The following is a 17042-nucleotide window of genomic DNA, read 5'->3' on the forward strand; positions in this document are numbered from 1 at the left end:
GTCCAACCGTTTTTGTGGGTTGACCATAAGTTTTCAGTGTTATTGAGATTTTCAGAGTTTCCCGCCATGGAAAGAAAAGTTTCAGTGTTATTTTCACTGAGTCACTTGGTTATCACTTTGCCTTGTGACGTGGTGCTCCATCATGCTGGAAAATGCATTGTTCATCACCAAATTCATCTTGATCATTGGGAGAAGTTGATCTTTTGCTTTTGGAGAACTTTTAGATGTCAGGCTGATTTAGTCTTATTTTTATGACCACTGTGCCCCTGAATGATACTGAGATCTGCACTATTATGGCTGCCTTCTATTGAATGCGTCTGACTTTACAGTATAAATAATATATGATCATTTGACCATTTGTGTTTTGTTTCCAGTGTTACATATGCACCTCATTTGGGCTAAATGTATATACTTAATATACACTAATGGGCATTTGCTTGCGTACTTGGCTTCCTGAGTCGCATGGTTCTTCGGCACACATTTCCAGGAAAACAATGTAAACTAAAATTCTAACATTGCATATATACTTATCATGTTCACTCTGTAATCCAGAAAATCTGGCACCTGCCTGGTCTCCTTATTGCTGGATTACAGGAGATGTAATGGATTTGCCACTGAATGTGTAGCAATATCCTGAGCAAGGAGAACAAAATAGTACCTGGCCCCCCACCATCCCAATATCGAGCTGAAAATATTAGGAAAGGGAAAAATGATTTCCTCCTCTGGCTCGAGTTCTGTTTTCCTGTATAGTTTCAGATTCCAGTAACAGGACTCTGCAAATCTAAACCTTTTGGCTTTCCATCTCGAACATCTGGAGATGCTGTTGCGTGTCTAGTCATTCCCGAGCAATTAATCCAGGCAGACTTTTCTCCCGTAAACTCCTGTTGAGGAAAGGCTCTTGAAGCTAGTTAAATAAGCAGGTGATCCCAATGTGTAGCATTTTGGTTAAAGTAGGATTAAGTTTCCTTTGTGGAAGTGTGCATGATATTCTATTTGTCACATGAAACCCCAGGCTACCAATATCACACAAGATCACATATGGTCTCAAGATTTGACGTTACCAGAGCGCTTCACTTATTGGCCTCATATTAGTTGGATTCCAGATACATAGCATAAAGTGTACATATTTTAATAGTCTATATGGTACATATTGAGAGAAAGTAACTAGGCAGGGATCAGACATTTAGGCAGAATTGCCCATGAAAGATTGCTGCTTTCTGATCTTTTTATTTTATGAGATGTTTGATGCAGATATATTGGGCTTTACCCCAAGTATTCACTGGATTTCTAATACCCTCTCTTATATTCTGTCCCATTAACTAGTAGTCTCTTCCAACCAGGCTTGGACTGGCCCACAGGAGAATCCTCTGGTGGGCCCCTGTGCCGGAGTAGGCCACCACCTCTTATATGAGCAGTACTTGGCACAATATACTTAATCACTATGTACAGACACAGGCAGCACCTTATTCATCTAACAATCTACCCAGCTCATTGTTATATGTATTTGTGATTGAGGACAATGTCATATTTGCATGTAGTTGAAAAGTGGGGCCCTGGAGTTGGTTACTGGTGGGCCCTTGGCATTCCAGTCTGACACTGCTTCCAACTTTAAATTTGAGATGCATAAAAGATCAGTGAAAGTGCAAACAAAGGATGAAATAGTACACGAATCTATAAAATATCCTTTTACTTAAATGAAATATCGTTAAAAATGACATGCTATTTAGTTTAAAAAAATAAAAAATAAAAATTTAGTCACTTATTTTCATACTACAATCTGTGGGTAAACAAAATGACATCTTGCAGTTTACACATTAACCACTTAGGTTACTCCAGGCTTCTACTTCCTGTTCTGTAAGGAAATGTACATTTAAATTAGCCGCAATGAACAGACCCCGACCCTATCTTCTGTATAGAAGCATCCAATGAGCCAGCACAAAGGTAAATGTGAAAGGACGGAGAACATGGTCAGCTGTAGCATCACCTGTTGTGATTGCTGGATCCTGTGTTATCAGCTTTGTACAGAGGTGTTAACGTCATTGGAATTCTGCCTGTGATGATAATGAGACCTCTGAAAAGTCTTGTGTAAAGAACCAGAGATTGAAGTTTAAGATGAACTACTAGACCATCTGAAAATTGGAAACCATTTTACAAAAATGTTTTGCATTGTCACAAACTTCTAATTTAATTAACCTGTTCCTGACATGCGCTGTACAAATACTGCTTTGCAGGAGCTGCATTCCTGTAAACAGCAGTATAGGTGTGGCACAGTGATCGCGCTGAGAGCTGCTGCCATTGTGTGCGGGGGGTCAGCTCTGTCTGAGAGCTGACACCCTGCAGCAGCACCCACGATCGGTGGTAACACCGATCGCAGGTGTTAAACCCTTCTGATGCTGCTGTCAATAGTGACAGCGACATTTAGTAGATCGCACACAGGGAGGTGACTCCATTAATGCTTCCATCAGGACAACGCAATGCGATCGCATTGTTCTCATGGTCTCCATGGAGATCCCTGGCCCCAAATGGCCACGGGGTCCTTCAGGGTCCTGCAGGGAAAGGTGGCTTGTGAACGCCTGCTGAGAGCAGGACCTGAGATGCCTCCTTTCCAGTCTGTCAGACGCTGCTCTGGTGCTCTATGGTGCAGAAGCATTGCAGAGTATCACATCACCGATCTGATACTGTATAATGATGTCCCAGCCTGGTACAATATAAAAAAAAAATATTAAAAAGTATAAAAAATATTTTTTTTAAAATCTCCAAATAAAGAAAAAAACAAACAAAAAAAAGAATTCTTTACCTGCTGTTGATTTGTTTATTCTATGTACCAAAGATCGCAGTAAGGCTCAGAGCACATTTATCCTGCGCTCTGCGCTGAGTGCTTACATCGGGGGTTTCCATGTAAATCTCTGAAATGCGTGATTTAGACAGAACCTCTGGAGGAAGATTTCCTATAATGAGGCAGATGGAGGCACTGTGGATGCCCTCTGACCTGTGATCCGGCGGTGCCCGTCTTTAGGATTACATAAAAGTGCCGTCTGCAACAGTTTCGTGCACTTCTGAAAAGAAGGAAAATGCTGAACAGAGGCCAGACGGAGTCCAGGGTAACTCTGCTCCCTCATTATAGTGAATGGATCCCTCGGGGGTTTTATCTGAATCAAGTCACTCAGATTTAGATAGAAACCCCAAAGTAAGTGCTCAGCGTAGAGCGTCGGATAAATGTGATCCCTAATGTTATGTAAAATGTTCCCAATAAAAGCTTCAACTCAATCCAGAAAAAAAAGCAAGTGCCCACTCAGGTTTGTCATCTGTTAATGGAAATATAGGGGGCTTCCATGTTACTGGTAGCACAAAGGCTCTGGAAAAGCGAAATGTCTCCTCACCCGCCAAAAGAAATTCAGCAAATTCTCCACTCCCAATATCAAATGCCCCCCTCCTTTGTAAGTCCCACAGTATACCTAATCTACATATAGCATCCACATGTTTTGCATTTCTTTAGTAATGAGAGCACTCCCGATTTTACAGGTCTCCATAACGTATTGGTGACTGCAACGTATTGGTCGCTACAACGGCAGTTTGCAATTTTCACTCAGCAACATCCACTGCTGCTTGTTTCTGGAAAGCACCCATGGAGTCATAATCGTCACTCCTGTAGATAAATTCCCAAAGGGGAATAATTTCCAAAATGGGGTCACTTGAGGGGGGATTCTGCTTTTCCAGTACTTAGTGGCTCTCTATATGGAGTCCGCAAACTATTCTAGGAAAAACTGCGATCGAGGAGGCAAATAGTGCTCTGTCCCATGTGGCTAAGCAGTACTGTACTGCAACATATGAGGGATTTCTACATTCAGCAGAAATTGTGGGACAAATTTTGGTGCCATTTTACCCATTTCCCGGTATGAAAATGTAAAACTTGGGACTAAAGCTAGTTTCACCCTAGCGTTTTGCTGAGCTGTGGAGGGGTGCGGACTTCCTCTGTGAAGCCCCGCCCACAGCTGCACCTCCACTGCTCAGCTCCGCCTACGTCCGCATGGGACCTGCGTACCTATCTTTAACATGCCTCCGCATGCGTCGTTTTGACGATGCGGCGACCTGCGTCGAACGCAGCTGGTTGGAATTTCTTTTTTTCTCTGCATCGTCAAAACAACGCATGCGTAGGCATCCGCATACATCAGCACGACCTGCATACCTAATGTTAAAGATAAATACGCAGGCCGCATGCGGACATAGGCGGAGCTGAGCTGCGGAGGTGTGGCCATGGGCGGGGCTTCACAGAGGAATTCCACAGCCCTCCGCAGCTCAGCAAAACGCTAGTGTGAAACTAGCCTAACACATAATCTTGGTGGTAAAAATGTCAATAATTTTTTCTTCACTGCCCAATGGTATAAAAGTCTGTGACACATCTGTGGTGTCAATATGATCACTGCACCCCTAGGTTAATTCATTGAGAGGTATAGTTTGTAAAATGGTGGTCACTTATGGGGGGGTCTGCTCTTCTGGCACCTCAGGGGCTCTACCAATGTAACATGGCACCCTCAAACAAGTTCAGCAAAATCTGCACTGTAATATGTCGCTTCTTCCCTTCTGAGCTTTGCACTGGGCCTCAAAAGTAGTTTTAAACCACATATCGGTCAACTCAGGAGAAATTGCGCAGCAAATCTTGGGGTCCATGTTCTCTTGTTACCCTTGTGAAAGTACAAAATTTGGAGCTAAAAAACATTTTTTTTGTGGAAAAATGTTGTTTTGTTTTCATTTTATTTTCACCGCTTAACATTATAAACATCTGTGAAGCACTGGGGGGGTTCAAGATGCTCAATACACATCTAGATACATTCCCTAAGGGGTCTCATTTCCAAAATGGTGTCACTTACTGTGGTGGTGGTGGGGGGGTGATGAACACAGAGAGGTATGTGTCTCACTGACACATATATGTATATGTGTGTATATATATATATATATATATATATATATATATATATATATATATATATATATATATATATATATATATATATATATATATATATACACACCGTACAGACCAAAAGTTTGGACACACTTTCTCATTTAAAGATTTTTCTGTATTTTCATGACTATGAAAACTGTAAATTCTCACTGGAGGCATCAAAACTATGAATTAGCATGGGAAATGATATCCTTAACAAAAAAGTGTGAAACAACTGAAATTATGTCTTATATTCTAGGTTCTTCAAAGTAGCCACCTTTTGCTTTGATGACTGCTTTGCACGCTCTTGGCATTCTCTTGATGAGCTTCAAGAGGTAGTCACCGGGAATGGTCTTCCAACAATCTTGTAGGAGTTCCCAGAGATGCTAAGCACTTGTTGGCCCTTTTGCCTTCGCTCTGCGGTCCAGCTCACCCCAAACCATCTCGATTGGGTTCAGGTCTGGTGACTGAAGGCCAGGTCATCTGGCGTAGCACCCCATCACTCTACTTCTTGGTCAAATAGCCCTTACACAGCCTGGAGGTGTGTTTGGGGTCATTGTCCTGTTGAAAAATAAATGATGGTCCAACTAACAGCAAACCGGATGGAATAGCATGCCGCTGCAAGATGCTGTGGTAGCCATGCTGGTTCAGTATGCCTACAGGTCCTTCTCAAAAAATTAGCATATAGTGTTAAATTTCATTATTTACCATAATGTAATGATTACAATTAAACTTTCATATACTATAGATTCATTATCCACCAACTGAAATTTGTCAGGTCTTTTATTGTTTTAATACTGATGATTTTGGCATACAACTCCTGATAACCCAAAAAACCTTTCTCAATAAATTAGCATATCAAGAAAAGGTTCTCTAAATGACCTATTACCCTAATCTTCTGAATCAACTAATTAACTCTAAACACATGCAAAAGATACCTGAGGCTTTTAAAAACTCCCTGCCTGGTTCATTACTCAAAACCCCCATCATGGGTAAGACTAGCGACCTGACAGATGTCAAGAAGGCCATCATTGACACCCTCAAGCAAGAGGGTAAGACCCAGAAAGAAATTTCTCAACAAATAGGCTGTTCCCAGAGTGCTGTATCAAGGCACCTCAATGGTAAGTCTGTTGGAAGGAAACAATGTGGCAGAAAACGCTGTACAACGAGAAGAGGTGACCGGAACCTGAGGAAGCAGTGGACTGAGTCTGGTGTGGAAACATCCAGAGCCACCGTGCACAGGCGTGTGCAGGAAATGGGGTACAGGTGCCGCATTCCCCAGGTAAAGCCACTTTTGAACCATAAACAGCGGCAGAAGCGCCTGACCTGGGCTACAGAGAAGCAGCACTGGACTGTTGCTAAGTGGTCCCAAGTACTTTTTTCTGATGAAAGCAAATTTTGCATGTCATTCGGAAATCAAGGTGTCAGAGTCTGGAGGAAGACTGGGGAGAAGGAAATGCCAAAATGCCTGAAGTCCAGTGTCAAGTACCCACAGTCAGTGATGGTGTGGGGTGCCATGTCAGCTGCTGGTGTTGGTCCACTGTGTTTCATCAAGGGCAGGGTCAATGCAGCTAGCTATCAGGAGATTTTGGAGCACTTCATGCTTCCATCGGCTGAAATGCTTTATGGAGATGAAGATTTCATTTTTCAGCACGACCTGGCACCTGCTCACAGTGCCAAAACCACTGGTAAATGGTTTACTGACCATGGTATTACTGTGCTCAATTGGCCTGCCAACTCTCCTGACCTGAACCCCATAGAGAATCTGTGGGATATTGTGAAGAGAAAGTTGAGAGACGCAAGACCCAACACTCTGGATGAGCTTAAGGCCGCTATTGAAGCATCCTGGGCCTCCATAACATCTCAGCAGTGTCACAGGCTGATTGCCTCCATGCCACGCCGCATTGAAGCAGTCATTTCTGCCAAAGGATTCCCGACCAAGTATTGAGTGCATAACTGAACATTATTATTTGATGGTTTTTTTGTTTGGTATTAAAAAACACTTTTATTTGATTGGTCGGGTGAAATATGCTAATTTATTGAGACAGGTTTTTTGGGTTATCAGGAGTTGTATGCCAAAATCATCAGTATTAAAACAATAAAAGACCTGACAAATTTCAGTTGGTGGATAATGAATCTATAGTATATGAAAGTTTAATTGTAATCATTACATTATGGTAAATAATGAAATTTAACACTATATGCTAATTTTTTGAGAAGGACCTGTATATCCCCAACAGTGTCCCCAGCAAAGCACCGCCACACCATCACACATCCTCCTCCATGCTTTACGATGGGAACCAGGCATGTAGAGTCCATCCGTTCACCTTTTCTGCGTCGCACGAAGACACGGTGGTTGGAACCAAAGATCTCAAATTTGGACTCATCAAACCAAAGCACAGATTTCCACTGGTCTAATGTCCATTCCTTGTGTTCTTTAGCCCAAACAAGTCTCTTCTGCTTGTTGCCTGTCCTTAGCAGTGGTTCCCTAGCAGCTATTTTATCATGAAGGCCTGCTGCACAGAGTCTCCTCTTAACAGTTGTTGTAGAGATGTGTCTGCTGCTAGAACTCTGTGTGGCATTGACCTGGTCTCTAATCTGAGCTGCTGTTAACCTGCGATTTCTGAGGCTGGTGACTCGGACAAACTTATCCTCAGAAGCAGAGGTGACTCTTGGTCTTCCTTTCCTGGGGCTGTCCTCATGTCAGCCCGTTTTTTTGTAGCGCTTGATGGTTTTTGCCACTGCACTTGGGGACACTTTCAAAGTTTGCTCAATTTTTCAGACTGACTGACCTTAATTTTTAAAGTAATGATTGCCACTCATTTTTCTTTACTTAGCTGCTTTTTTCTTGCCATAATACAAATTCTAATAGTCTATTCAGTAGGACTATCAGCTGTATATCCACCAGAATTCTGCACAACACAACTGATGGTCCCAACCCTATTTATAAGGCAAGAAATCCCACTTATTAAACCTGACAGGGCACATCTGTGAAGTGTAAACCATTCCTGGTGACTACCTCTTGATGCTCATCAAGAGAATGCCAAGAGTGTGCAAAGCAGTCATCAAAGCAAAAGGTGGCTACTTTGAAGAACCTAGAATATAAGACATAATTTCAGTTGTTTCACACTTTTTTGTTAAGTATATAATTCCACATGTGTTAATTCATAGTTTTGATGCCTTCAGTGTGAATGTACAATTTTCATAGTCATGAAAATACAGAAAAATCTTTAGATGAGTAGGTGTGTCTAAACTTTTGGTCTGTACTGTGTGTATACACTATGTTCCAAATTATTATGCAAATGTAATTTTTCTCGGATTTTCCTAAATGGTTGGTGCAAATGACAGTCAGTCTAATAAAAGTCATCTCCCGTTAGAGTATACATCGAATTTTATTGAAGAAACCTCCCAATGATAACAGTATAATCTCCAAAATGAATAAAAACTCAAAATGCACTGTTCCAAATTATTAGGCACAGTAGTATTTCTAAACATTTGATATGTTTTAAATAACTGAAAATGCTCATTTGTGGAATTTGCAGCATTAGGAGGTCACATTCACTGAACAAAAAAGCTATTTAACTCCAAAACATCCTAACAGGCCAAGTTACATGTTAATATAGGAACCCTTCTTTGATATCACCTTCACAAATCTTGCATCCATTGAACTTGTGAGTTTTTGGAGAGTTTCTGCTTGTATTTCTTTGCATGAAGTCAGAATAGCCTCCCAGAGCTGCTGTTTTGATGTGAACTGCCTCCCACCCTCATAGATCTTTTGTTTGATGATACTCCAAAGGTTCTCTATAGGGGCCACACCATGAGTTTATCTCCTTTTATGCCCATAGCAGCCAATTACTCAGAGGTATTCATTGTCATGCATGAAGATGATTTTGTTCCTGAAGGCACGTTTCTGCTTTTTAGACCATGGAAGAAAGTGTCAGTCAGAAACTCTATTTACTTTGCTGAGGTCATTTTCACACCTTCAGGAACCTTAAAGGGCCCTACCAGCTGGTTCCCCATGATTCCAGCCCAAAACATGACTCCTCCACCTCCTTGCTGACGTTGCAGCCTTGTTGGGACATGGTGGCCATCCACCAACCATCCACTACTCCATCCATCTGGACCGTCCAGAGTTGCTTGACACTCATCAGTAAACAAGACTGTTTGAAAATTAGTCTTCATGTATGTCTGGGCCCACTGCAACCGTTTCTGCTTGTGAACACTGTTTAGGAGTGGCCGAATAGTAGGTTTATGCACCACAGCAAGCCTTTGAAAGATCCTACACCTTGAGGTTCGAGAGACTCCAGATGCACCAGCAGCTTCAAATAACTGTTTGCTGCTTTGTAATGGTATTTTGGCAGCTGCTCTCTTAATCCAATGAATTTGTCTGCCAGAAAACTTCCTCATTATGCCTTTATTTGCATGAACTCTGTCTGTGCTCTGTTTCAGTCACAAATCTCATCAGAGTATGATGATCCTTTGCTAGGTGAAGTGAATGGGGCATCAGACTGCGCTGCTCGCCTGTCAGGATAATGTACCAGAGAAGTCCAAGTAGATGTAATAGAAAATAGACTTTATTTCTACGCGTTTCGTGGTGATCACACCACTTCCTCAGGACAGTCTATTTTCTATTACATCTACTTGGACTTCTCTAGTACATTATCCTGACAGGCGAGCAGCGCAGTCTGATGCCCCATTCTCTTCACCTAGCAAAGGATCATCACACCGGGGCTTACAGCAGCCGCCAATGCTAAGTGCAGTGGTTGTGTCTTACACAACCATAATAGGTGAGTGAATTCATACTATCTCTCACGAATATTCCCTTTTTTCTCTGATAAGACCCTATTTGCACTCTATATTCCTTCTAGCTACCCTATCAGAGTATGATGATCACTCTTAAGTTTTCGTGAAATATCTAATTTTTTCATACCTTGTCCAAGGCATTGCACTATTTAATGCTTTTCAGCAGCAGAGAGATCCTTTTTATTTCCCATATTGCTTGAAACCTGTGACCTGCTTAATAATGTGGAACACCATTTTTGAGTAGTTTTCCTTTAATTAGAATCACCTGGAAAACTAATTATCACATGTGTTTAAGATTGATTTCAGTGATTCATTGAGCCTTGAGACACAATACCATCCACGAGTTTATTTGAAAAACAAAACAATTAAATCTTTAAGACACTTAAATCCAATTTGCATAATAATTTGGAACACAGTGTATGTGTGTGTGTGTATATATATATATATATATATATATATAATATGTGTGTATGTATGTATGTATGTGTGTGTATATATATATATATATATATATATATATATATATATATATATATATATATATATATATATATATGTATATGTGTTTTCACGAATATTTGAGCCCATGGATCCATTATATATCTATTTTGCAAGCTGGCCTTAAAATCTCGCCATGCGATGCTTACATGTCAGAAAATCGTCTCCTCGCACTGCACACGGATGACATACGGATCACTGTTCAGGGGACATTTCAGCGATTCTCGTCTGTGTAAAACGGACCGATTTTTTTTATTTTTTAATACATTGTGTGTGACTCCAGCCTAAAGGAGATCCCCCAACATTAACCCCTTTCTGCCATTGGACGTACTATTCGGTCCATGTGGGGTGGGCCCTAATTCCCAAGGACGGAATAGTACGTCCAGCACGATCGGCCGCGCTCACGGGGGGAGCGCGGCCGATCACGGCCGGGTGTCAGCTGCCTATCGCAGCTGACATCCGACACTATGTGCCAGGAGCGGTCCCGGACCGTCCCCGGCGCATTAACACCCGGCACACCGCGATCAAACATGATCGCGGTGTGCCGGCGGTACAGGGAAGCATCGCACAGGGAGGGGGCTCCCTGCGGGCTTCCCTGAGACCCCCGGAGCAACGCGAGGGTCTCTTACCTCTCCTCCCTGCAGCAGGCCCGGATCCAAAATGGCCGCGGCATCCGGGTCCTGCAGGGAGGGAGGTGGCTTACCAAGTGCCTGCTCAGAGCAGGCGCTGGTAAGCCTGCAGCACTGTAAGTCAGATCGCCGATCTGACAGAGTGCTGTGAAAACTGTCAGATCAGCGATCTGTGATGTCCCCCCCTGGGACAAAGTAAAAAAGTTTAAAAAAAAAAATTTCCACATGTGTAAAAAAAAAAAAAAAAAAAAAAAAGAAAAAAAAAAAATTATTCCCATAAATACATTTCTTTATCTAAATAAAAAAATCAAACAATAAAAGTACACATATTTAGTATCGCCGCGTCCGTAACGACCCCACCTATAAAACTATATAACTAGTTAACCCCTTCAGTGAACACCGTAAAAAAAGGCAAAAAACAACACTTTATTCTCATTCCGCCAAACAAAAAGTGGAATAACACGCGATCAAAAAGACGGATATAAATAACCATGGTACCGCTGAAAACGTCATCTTGTCCCGCAAAAAACGAGCCGTCATACAGCATCATCAGCGAAAAAATAAAAAAGTTATAGTCCTCAGGATAAAGCGATGCCAAAATAATTATTTTTTCTATAAAATAGTTTTTATCGTATAAAAGCGCCAAAACATAAAAAAATGATATAAATGAGGTATCGCTGTAATCGTACTGACCCGAACAATAAAACTGCTTTATCAATTTTACCAAACGCGGAACGGTATAAACGCCTCCCCCAAAAGAAATTCATGAGTAGCTGGTTTTTGGTCATTCTCCCTCACAAAAATCGGAATAAAAAGCGATCAAACAATCTCCCGTGCCCGAACATATTACCAATAAAAACGTCAACTCGTCCCCCAAAAAACAAGACCTCACATGACTCTGTGGACTCAAATATGGAAAAATAATAGCTCTCAAAATGTGGTAATGCAAAAACTATTTTTTGCAATAAAAAGCGTCTTTCAGTGTGTGACGGCTGCCAATCATAAAAATCCGCTAAAAAACCCGCTATAAAAGTAAATCAAACCCCCCTTCATCACCTGCTTAGTTAGGTAAAAATGAAAAAAAATTAAAAATGTATTTATTTCCATTTTCCCATTAGGGCTAGGGTTAGGGCTAGGGTTAGGGCTAGGGTTAGGGCTAGGGTTAGGGCTAGGGTTAGGGCTAGGGTTAGGGCTAGGGTTAGGGCTAGGGTTCGGGTTGGGGCTAGGGTTAAGGCTACAGTTAGGGTTGGGGCTAAAGTTAGGGTTAGGGTTTGGATTACATTTACGGTTGGGAATAGGGTTGGGATTAGGGTTAGAGGTGTGTCTGGGTTAAAGGTGTGGTTAGGGTTACCGTTGGGATTAGGGTTAGGGGTGTGTTTGGATTAGGGTTTCAGTTATAATTGGGGGATTTCCACTGTTTAGGCACATCAGGGGCTCTCCAAACGCGACATGGCGTCCGATCTCAATTCCAGCCAATTCTGCGTTGAAAAAGTAAAACTGCTCCTTCCCTTCCGAGCTCTCCCGTGCGCCCAAAAAGGGGTTTACCCCAACATATGGGGTATCAGCGTACTCGGAACACATTGGAGAACAACTTTTGGTGTCCAATTTCTCCTGTTACCCTTGGGAAAATACAAAACTGGGGGCTAAAAAATTTTTGTGGAAAAAAAAATATTTTTTATTTGCACGGCTCTGCGTTATAAACTGTAGTGAGAACACTTGGGGGTTCAAAGCTCTCACAACACATCTAGATGAGTTCCTTAGGGGGTCTACTTTCCAAAATGGTGTCACTTGTGGGGGGTTTCTACTGTTTAGTTACATTAGGGGCTCTGCAAATGCAATGTGACGCCTGCAGACCATTCCATCTAAGTCTGCATTCCAAATGGCGCTCCATCCCTTCCGAGCCCTCCCATGCGCCCAAACCGTGGTTCCCCCCACATATGGGGTATCATCGTACTCAGGACAAATTGGACAACAACTTTTGGGGTCCAATTTCTCCTGTTACTCTCGGGAAAATACAAAACTGGGGGCTAAAAAATAATTTTTGTGGGAAAAAATTTTTGTTTTATTTTTACGGCTCTGCATTATAAACTTCTGTGAAGTACTTGGTGGGTCAAAGTGCTCACCACACATCTAGATAAGTTCCTTAGGGGGTCTACTTTCCAAAATGGTGACACTTATGGGGTGGTTTCAATGCTTAGGCACATCAGGGGCTCTCCAAACGCAACATGGCGTCCCATCTCAATTCCAGTCAATTTTGCATTGAAAAGTCAAATGGCGTTCCTTCGTAAACAGTGGTATACCCCCACATATGGGGTATCGGCGTACTCAGGACAAATTGTACAACATCTTTTGGGGTCTATTTTCTCCTGTTACCCTTGGTAAAATAAAACAAATTGGATCTGAAGTACATTTTTTGAGAAAAAAAGTTAAATGTTCATTTTTATTTAAACATTCCAAAAATTCCTGTGAAACACCTGAAGGGTTAATAAACTTCTTGAATGTGGTTTTGTGCACCTTGAGGGGTGCAGTTTTAAGAATGGTGTAACACTTGGTTATTTTCTATCATATAGACCCCTCAAAATGACTTCAAATGGGATGTGGTCCCCCCAAAAAAATGGTGTTGTAAAAATGAGAAATTGCTGGTCAACTTTTAACCCTTATAACTCCCTAACGAAAAAAAATTTTGGTTCCAAAATTGTGCTGATGTAAAGTAGACATGTGGGAAATGTTACTTATTAAGTATTTTGTGTGACATATCACAGTGATTTAATTGCATAAAAATTCAAAGTTGGAAAATTGCGAAATTTTCAAAATTTTCGCCAAATTTCCATTTTTTTCACAAATAAACGCAGGTAATATCAAAGAAATTTTACCACTATCATGAATTACAATATGTCACGAGAAAACAATGTCCGAATCACCAGGATCCGTTGAAGTGTTCCAGAGTTATAACCTCATAAAGGGACAGTGGTCAGAATTGTAAAAATTGGCCTGGTCATTAACGTGCAAACCACCCTTGGGGGTTAAGGGGTTAAACATAATGGTATTTTACTTACTGATCAGAAGGGGTCTGATTGTCAGGACCCTGCAAAAGAACAGAGGCAGCAGCTTTTTGTCCCCTCCACAGCAGCACTGCCATCTATCTGCAGTGTAGGGAAGTGCAACATAGCCCTATGTATGTGAACGGAGCAGCTCCCTGTACAGCGGTGCCACTTTGATAGTAAAAATGATGGAGAATTGCCCACAATAACTGAGCGTATTTACACCATTGTATAATAATTGGGCATATCCCTTTAAAAAAAAAAAAGTAATATCTCCAGATTATTTTACCTTTTTTTTCCCCTGTGGTTGGATTTTTTTTTTTTTTCTTTTCAATTTTTGCAAGGTTGTTTCCACCAATCTCTCCCATCGGGAAACAATGTACAGTCTGAGTTATGTCAGCGCTGCAGTTTTTTTTACTTGGAACCAGAGGTGACTCCAGGTCACCAATAAGCAAGCTGTAGCCTTAAAAGGAAAATAGCCTTTTCAATGACTGTCCAATAATACGGAAAACCTGATGGTTCAGAACCTGCCCGGTCCCTTTTAGGCTGCATTCATTTATATCTTCAGTTTTAAAGCTGAAGTCTTAAACAGGTAAAGTTTTACTTTTATTCTACTTCCACATATGTAGCAAATATTTTAGATGTACCTGCCTGAAACCTGCTGGGCAAGGAGTTCGGCAAGCTGGAAATCCCCCATGGCAAATGTTAGGATTTATTTCAGCTTTGTGGTAGTATTCATGGGGTAGTGTGGTGCCACCTGCAGGTCATTTTTCCTTACTACAGGTTTATGAAAATTAATGTTTAAAGTGTATTTTGTGATCACATCATGGATGTGTGGTTTGTTTAGCTGTTTTCTTGCTGAAGGGGCAAGTTTACCTTTCAAATGGTGTATCATTTGTGTGTGTGGGTGCAGTAAGAACGGAGATACAAAGTAATCACCGAAAAATAGTGTTTTGAAATAATATAGAAGGATATTATTATTATTATTATTATATTTGGTTTTGGATCATGGAGATGGGAGTACCCCTTTAAAGGGAACAAGTTTCTAGCATTTCCCTATATAAACAAAATGCACTACTTATAAGCCCTCTTATGTAGCAGTCCAGCAACAAGTATACAAGTTGTTCCATCCCCAAAGATCAAAGAAACACCTTGTATAATTCTCCTGTGCCTTGTGATAATTTCTGCAGTTTGTTCCTATGGGAGTTGCTTGCTCTGTCCCCGAATAGTCGGCCTTCCTGCTTTGGTGGATGTGGGTGATGTCTCCTATATCCTGCATCCAGCATTGCTGATCTTGAGCTGGTGCTGTCTGAAGCTCAGACCTGCGGAGCGCAGAGCTGCAATGTGCATGATGGCTCATATGAAGTCTAATGCTCTTTGCTTTCATTTATACTAATCCCGTTCTTCTCTAATAACAATTAACCTTTTAGTTTTCCCCGTTTTATCAAAAATAAAATCTTTCACGGCAGCCCATTGATATGATCTGATCTTTTCTCTTTCAGGTATCATGGTCTGACATTGGCGGGTTGGAAAATGTTAAGCTTAAGCTAAAGCAAGCAGTTGAATGGCCACTGAAGCACCCCGAGTCCTTTATTCGCATGGGAATACAGCCACCAAAGGGAGTATTGCTCTACGGCCCTCCCGGCTGCTCCAAAACCATGATTGCAAAGGCTGTAGCAAGTGAAAGCGGATTGAATTTTCTGACAGTAAAGGTATGTCACTGTATGTCATCGGGGCAGACTTGTATAAGAGGAATCTGTCACCAAGGTTTCACCGCCTAATCTGAGAGCAACATAATGCATAAACACTGATTTCAGTTATGTGTCACTTACTGTTCTTCTTCCTGTAGTTATGGTAAAATTTCTATTCAGTCATCAGGAGATTATTATTAGTAGAGGACTTGAAAACCTGCACATTTCCACCAGGACACGCTTCTGTGACATCTGCTTCTGTCGCCACGCGTGACCATATTCATTCTGCTGGCGGCGCTGGTGATAGAAAAGACGTTGCAATCGGGAGCTCTGGACGGCACATACTCTATTCAACCACTTAGATTTGTGTGGCTGGGACCAGTAGTGCCTTCAAGTCTGGTAGTATGGGTGTGTGCTGTCCAGCTGGAGTTATCAGCTCCCTGTTCCAGCCAATTGGAGAGCACCACATCCTACTTTAGCTTCCAGCTTACTGCTGGAAGCTGTCGGATATAGACTTGTGCTTCTCTGGTTCAGTCCTGCCTGTTCCATGTTGTTGCATTGCTCCTTGTTTTGACCTTGGCTTATGTTTTCTGACTATTCTTATCGATCCTGATTTTGTTCTCTACGCGACTTCTCAGCTTTGACCTTGCTTGGCGACCATTCCTGCGCACCTTCAGACTTCAGCCCTTCCATAGGTAGCAATCCAGTTGTAGGTCCAGATCCCTGTTTAGGGGTTAAAGAGAGTTGGGGTTTCTCTGGAATCTGCCATTCCCAGTGGCTTGTTCCAAATTTGCTCGAGGTAGCCTTTTTGAGCCTGTGGCCTCCGACAGATGAACTCTTTGCAATCCTGTCCACATCACCGATTAGCAGCTTTCTGCCTATGCAAAAAGCTGCCAATCAGTGTTGTGGGTAGGTAATACAGAGCTCGGCATTTAGAGAACTGGTAGATCTGCAGCAGATAAAACAGAGAAAAATTGCAGGAAACAGCCCAGCGAGTGATACATTGCTGGAATCAGGGTCTTTGTCCCTACATCATGCTGCTCTCAGATGGAGGAGCAAAAACCTGGTAACAGATTACATTCACATATCATAGATATTCATTACCATTAAAGTGGCCATCGGCTATATTTTTAAACTTCATAGGTCGAAGCCTTCTGAACACACAATAGAAGACAAACTTATCACTAAAGTCCTTTTCCTATTCAGCCACTCTGGCAGTCACCGCCGCACTAGAAGCATGGCCACCGGTAACCTAGCCACTGAGGCCACTAATTGGCTAAAAGGTCAGGTGAATGGTGGCCGGCACATAAGTAATTCCTATCTGGCTGAGACGTTCAGAATAGTAGCACTGGATCTGGGAAAGGATTCTGGTGCCAAGTACAGTAGGCTTTTTTCTTTCTCCATGCTGGTTTACTCTTGTAAAGTATAAAAATTATCC

At 41.8% G+C, this 17042-nt stretch overlaps 1 protein-coding gene across 3 annotated transcripts in view; it reads left to right on the forward strand.

The window, feature by feature from the left end:
- Window positions 1–17042, forward strand: part of AFG2A (AAA ATPase AFG2A) — a 701600-nt gene that overhangs the window by 124512 nt on the left and 560046 nt on the right. For all 3 annotated transcript variants that reach the window (XM_077279095.1, XM_077279096.1, XM_077279097.1), the window contains exon 11: window positions 15416–15625. In XM_077279095.1, the coding sequence (XP_077135210.1) occupies window positions 15416–15625 (210 nt within the window). The remainder of the gene's footprint in view (window positions 1–15415; window positions 15626–17042) is intronic.

Source organism: Ranitomeya variabilis, chromosome 1 (genome assembly GCF_051348905.1).
Source record: "Ranitomeya variabilis isolate aRanVar5 chromosome 1, aRanVar5.hap1, whole genome shotgun sequence".
Classification (NCBI taxonomy): Eukaryota; Metazoa; Chordata; class Amphibia; order Anura; family Dendrobatidae; genus Ranitomeya; species Ranitomeya variabilis.